The sequence below is a fragment of the Phyllobates terribilis genome, unplaced genomic scaffold (genome assembly GCF_046119375.1).
Source record: "Phyllobates terribilis strain yellow unplaced genomic scaffold, ASM4611937v1 Scaffold_29__1_contigs__length_15306474, whole genome shotgun sequence".
Lineage (NCBI taxonomy): Eukaryota > Metazoa > Chordata > Amphibia > Anura > Dendrobatidae > Phyllobates > Phyllobates terribilis.
In genome coordinates, this window is record NW_027362789.1 from 8490980 (window position 1) to 8497312 (window position 6333).

The 6333-nt window shown below is 39.6% G+C and overlaps 1 protein-coding gene across 2 annotated transcripts in view; it reads left to right on the forward strand.

Annotated features, from left to right (window-relative positions):
• LOC141178619 (uncharacterized) overlaps positions 1–6132 on the forward strand; it is a 45328-nt gene extending 39196 nt beyond the window's left edge. For both annotated transcript variants that reach the window (XM_073660502.1, XM_073660503.1), the window contains exons 6-7: positions 23–113; positions 2375–6132. In XM_073660502.1, the coding sequence (XP_073516603.1) occupies positions 23–113; positions 2375–4296 (2013 nt within the window). In that variant the 3' untranslated portion in view covers positions 4297–6132. The remainder of the gene's footprint in view (positions 1–22; positions 114–2374) is intronic.
• Positions 6133–6333: the final 201 nt, after the last annotated feature.

Here is a 6333-nt window from a genome sequence, read left to right on the forward strand (position 1 = left end):
ACTTTTATAATATTTGTTTCAGGGTGAAGATCTGACCCATATTAATACTACAGAGACATATGTGAGGGGTGATGAGCGGTGTAAAGAGGAGATTCCTACATATGACTACCCAGGTGAGTAGTAACCACTAAATGCAGAGAAGTCTCAGATTCTTCTCAGTCACTGGCTGTGGCTGCTTTATCGGTGATGTAGTCCAGCCATATCACAATCGTGTGATCACCATTTTGCCGCTAGACCACAACATTCTCCTCCGTCCGAAAATATTCAGATTACTTTGTGTAATTGTGAAAGCCCTTTTCTGTAGCACTTACAACCTGGAGGATCCACCTACCCCCTGGGATTAGTAGACGCTGACCGTTACCTGCCCAGGTCTGTAAACTATAAAGCCAAATGACAGCGTACGTAGAATGTGCTGACTAGTGAGAAAATCCCTTGAAGAAAAATATAATGATGGGCCTGTAAGAGAAAGCGGAGGGTAATGATGGTGTTGGCTTCCTAGATCCCTGATATCTTATTGGATGAATCTACCTTCTGTGCTGCTGAATGTGCTCATATGGTCCCTACAAGACCAGGTCCAGTCTTTTTGGCCAAACTTCACTTTTATGATCGACAACATTAAATGTGCAGTGAGGCCAAGTGTGAATTTCTGTACAATAACAGTAGAGTTTCCCTTTATCCTGACTGTTCAATTTATTTTAAAACCAACTAACTGCAAACTGGATTGTGATAAACTATACAGAAAACATTACACCTGTGCCATGATATATCTCTAAGCTGTGCGTGGCTGATGGCTGTAATATACATTTTTTCACGCCTGCAGGAGATGTGTTGGCTTGAGCCCTGGTTTCATGGATTCACTCCACATCATAAATAGTATTGAGCGAATTTGTTCGGCATTTCAAATTCAGGTTCGTGTTCGGGGTTCCGGCTTGTTCGAGCCAAATGGTCCACCATAAATGAGTGCAACTCCAGTTTAGTGTTGGATTTCTCCCTTCATACATACGTTGTTGTTGGGGATGTTACATGTTTTTATATTCTTTCTTTTTTTTACAAATTCCCTCTCTATGATAGTTTCATTGTGGTGGGATCGGCCGGCCTCACTTATGTGACTCTATAACTCCCTGGTAGTTTTTCAAAAAGATCTCCATTACCTCTTCCAAATGCAGTATTATAAAAAAGTTCACTTTAAATGTCTAATATTTCTTCTTGACACTCATCTGACAGAAAATATTGGTTCTTACGATGGTTTAGATTGCCAAGAGCCACCGAGCCCCATACTCCAATTACCCCAGAGAGGTTTCACCACTAGTTACTCATTTTTCTCTGATGAAGACTGTTCAGTTTGATCATTTCAGTCGATGTTTTATTGTCTATAGTCACAGTTTTTAACTTCTGTAATCCTCTGATTTAACCCCTTCCCGCAGTTTTATGTTTCTAATCAGGCCCCATTTTTCAAATCTGACGTGTGTCACTTTATGTGGTGATAACTTTGGAATTCTTCACAAAGGATAATAGGAAACAAATGGACCTTACAAATTATTTTCCAACTTCTTTTGAATCTGACAATCCCCTATATACGGTTGTACACTACTGTCTGGGCACATGGCAGGTTAAGAAGGGAAGGAGCGCCATTTAGATATTAGGAATGCTCAAAAGATGGCTACCACGAACAGGCTTGTCACTATCTACCCTGTTTACAGATTTCACAAATTACTTTGATCATCACCCTTTAACCCCTCTACATGGATCTGAACCTACACAGAGACCCCTAGGCTTGGGCCACGGTGTTACCTGCTATTCTTTGGAGTGAGATGGAAAGAAGAATAGTCAGGTAGCCGGGTCAGAACCAGGAGGGCAGAGAAAATACAAAATCAGAAGACACGAGTAGTCAGTAAACGGGCCGAGGTCACAACAGGAAACAAATCCACAAGCCGGGAGCTGAGCACAGAGGACTGAACCAGAGGAGAACAAGGCTGTATCTGGCAGCTTCCAGCAATATGCTTCCACCTTTAGTAGGGTGCGGTGCTCTCCAAATGGCTGAAGCAGGGAGCAGATTATTCCAGCTGGACAGCACACACACCCATACTGCCAGACTGGATGGTACTACAGGTCCCAGGCACCCTAATCTTAGTGGCTGGACAGAGCCTGCGCCTTTTACTCCATATTTGGGAGCCAGAATGAACAAACAGTTGAACACCACGCTCCACTGCTTCATCCTATGAGGTTTTCTATTAGATGGTCATTGTCTTGGTGAATAAGTGAATTTTTTTATATAACTTGCCTTTTTTAATGGACCGTTTAAGTAGAAATGTTCAAAAATATAAAATTCAAGGATTCTTTATTAAAAAATGATGATTGTTTTTATTCTTGGCAGATGACTGTACCAGGAGATCAGAGGGACAGCTGACATCTTCAATTTTCAAATCAGATAATTTTCAGATTCCACAGGATGCAATTGAAGTGAATGCCATTACTCCAGATTTACCATCATCCCTTCACAGCAAAGATCTGCCATCTGATCCTTTGAAACAGGTCTCGTCTTCTGATTCATTACCGACTACTAAGGAAAATCAAAGTCACAAAATAAGCATTAAAAAACAAACTGCTCCTAATGCAAAGAAGCCATTTTCACATTCAGAATATAGAAATAGTTTTCTTCTCAAAAAGTCTTTTTTTAAACATCAAAAAATTCACACAGCGAAGAATAGATTTTCTTGCTCCAAGTGTGGGAGATATTTTAATCAGATATCAAGTCTTGTTAGGCACCAGATAACTCACACAGTTGAGAAGCCTTTTTCATGTTCAGAATGTGGGAAATGTTTTACAGAGAAATCTACTCTTATCAAACATCAGAGAACTCACACAGGGGAGAAGCCTTTTCCATGTTCAGAATGTGGAAAATGTTTTAACCATAAATCTAGTTTTCTTAAACACCAGAGAACCCACACAGAGGAGAAGCGTTTTTCATGTTCAGATTGTGGGAAAAGTTTTGTACAGAAATCAAATCTTATTATACATCAGAGAACTCACACAGGGGAGAAGCCATTTTCATGTTCAGAATGTGGGAAATATTTTGCAAAGAAATCTACTCTTATCAAACATGTGAGAACTCACACAGGGGAGAAGCCTTTTCCATGTTCAGAATGTGGAAAATGTTTTAACCAGAAATCATATCTTAATATGCATCAGAGAACTCACACAGGGGAGAAGCCATTTTCATGTTCAGAATGTGGGAAATGTTTTGCAAAGAAATCAAATCTTTTCAAACATCAGAGAACTCACACAGGGGAGAAGCCTTTTCCATGTTCAGAATGTGGAAAATGTTTTTCTGAGAAATCAACTCTTATCAACCATCAGAGAACTCACACAGGAGAGAAGCCATTTTCATGTTCAGAATGTGGGAAATATTTTACAGAGAAATCAAATCTTATCAACCATCAGAGAACCCACACAGGGGCAAAGCCTTTTTCATGTTCAGATTGTGGGAAATGTTTTGGACAGAATTCACATCTTAATAAACATCAGAGAACTCACACAGGGAAGAAGCCTTTTTCATGTTCAAAATGTGGGAAATGTTTTGGACAGAATTCACATCTTAATAAACATCAGAGAACTCACACAGGGAAGAAGCCATTTTCATGTTCAGAATGTGGGAAATATTTTGCAAAGAAATCTACTCTTATCAAACATGTGAGAACTCACACAGGGGAGAAGCCTTTTCCATGTTCAGAATGTGGAAAATGTTTTAACCAGAAATCATATCTTAATATGCATCAGAGAACTCACACAGGGGAGAAGCCATTTTCATGTTCAGAATGTGGGAAATGTTTTGCAAAGAAATCAAATCTTTTCAAACATCAGAGAACTCACACAGGGGAGAAGCCTTTTCCATGTTCAGAATGTGGAAAATGTTTTTCTGAGAAATCAACTCTTATCAACCATCAGAGAACTCACACAGGAGAGAAGCCATTTTCATGTTCAGAATGTGGGAAATATTTTACAGAGAAATCAAATCTTATCAACCATCAGAGAACCCACACAGGGGCAAAGCCTTTTTCATGTTCAGATTGTGGGAAATGTTTTGGACAGAATTCACATCTTAATAAACATCAGAGAACTCACACAGGGAAGAAGCCTTTTTCATGTTCAAAATGTGGGAAATGTTTTAAACAGAAAGCGCATCTTGATAACCATCGGAGAACCCACACGGGAGAATGCCGCAACTACACCCAACTAGTCTCTGTACAGACAAGAAATGCCCTAGCTGTACAACTAAAAACGTCACCACAGACCTAACTCCCTAATAAGTCGTTGATGAGTTTCTCATACCTCCTGAGGAACCAGAGGGGACACTGCAACACACTGTCAACAAGGGGAAAGGAAAGTATGAAGTAAAATATGAAAACCCTGAATGAGAAAGAAAAACACATTCATATAGGGCAAAGAAGGCAAGCTAAGGAGAACCAAAAATAAAAGGAACAAGTATAATCTCCCAGAAACCTAACATTGTTAGAATTAAAAGGTACTGGGAGGGAAAGCAAACTGACCGGGAGGATAGTTTCACCTTTGTGGTGAAACTTACAGGATTCATCCTCACCAACTGTAAATGTAAAACCCGTCCATTTATAAAGACCACGGACAAGATAAAGATTCCCAACTCACATCAGGACCACAAGATCCCAGGTACTTTCAGCTGCATCACAATGAACTTAATTATATGTTCCAAATGTCCAACTGGGGGTCTGTATGTAGGGAAGACAGGGCAAAAATTTAAAACAAGGATGAATTCTCATCACCACACAAAAAAACGAAAAAAAGAATAAATCTACTTGTGTCCACACATTTTTACGGCCACAACTGCTTATCCCTCTCCCATACTGATAGTTCTGCTTCACTTCACTTGTCTTATCTATTGCATTATTCCTGTGCCCTGTTGTGTATAAATATGTGACTCTTCAGATTTTGTGTTATACTATGTCTGCTGAAGAGATCTGAGTAGTCTCGAAAGCTTACTGACTAATGGCTAACTGAAAAAATGGTATCAACCACTGAGGACTCTCAAATTTTAATATTTTTCTCCATACAGCAATTTTAAGATCTCTCCACAGGTGTTCAATGGGATTTAGATCAAGACTCATTGCTTGTTTGAACTCTCCAGCACTTTGTTTCCATCCATTTTCTGGGTGCTTCTTGAAGTATATTTGGGCTCATTGTCATGCAGTAAGATCCATGACCTAGGACTAGTGTTGAGCGAGTATGTTCTGTTCCGAGTATGCTCGGGTGAGCTCCGAGTATTTACAGCTGCTCAGTGTTATGTTTGAATCGCTCCAGTGTCCATGATTTGCGACTGTTTGGCAGCTTTATTACATGTGAGGAATGTGTAAGAAATGGACATTCCTCACATGTAATAAAGCTGTCAAACAGTTGCAAATCATGCACATGGGAGTGATTCAAACATATCACTGAGCAGCTGTAAATACTCGGAGCTCGGCCCGAGCATACTCGGCGAAAGGGTTAATAGAACATGCTCGCTCAACACTACCTAGGACGCAAACCCAGCTTTCTGACACTAGGCACTATATTGTGACCCAAAATCCTTTGCTAATCTTCAGATTTCATGATGCCTTGCACACAGTCGGAGGCAGCAAAGCAACCCCAAAACACCTTTGAACCTCCCCCATATTTGACTGTATGGGTTGTAAATTTATTGATTATGCTGTACACCTTGGACAAAGGAACATGCCGATCTCTAAAGATGGACTTATAACCTTGAAATTGTTGATATTTTTCAACAATTTTGGTTCTCAAGTCCTCAGACAGTTCTCTTCTCCGTTTTCTGTTTTCTCCATGCTTAGTGTGCCACTCATATGCACACAATGCAAAGATTGAATCAACTTCTTCCTTTATCTGGTTTTAGTTGTGATTTTCATATTGCCCACACCTGTTACTTGCCAAAATTGCGTTTGAACAAGCTTCACATGCTTGAAACAAAGTTGTTTACCCACAATTTTGGCAAGGTGTCACCTATTTTGTCCTACCTATTTTGTGTGAAATTATGTTCAATTTGCCTTTTTTTCTGTTTTCTTGTGTTGTTCCAATACATACAAAGGAAATAAACGTGTATAACAAAAAGTGTAATTTCAATAATTTTCTGGGAGAATTACTTCATTTTCTGGAACAATTTCAAGGGAGCCAACACTTTTGACGATGACATGTTTTTGTTGCCTTTTTAATTTGTTGCAGCATATCATCCTCTACGTGTTCAGCTATATTAGGAGGCTTGTAGCAAAGTCCAATTAGCAGCTTTGCATTATTGCCATTTCCATGTACATT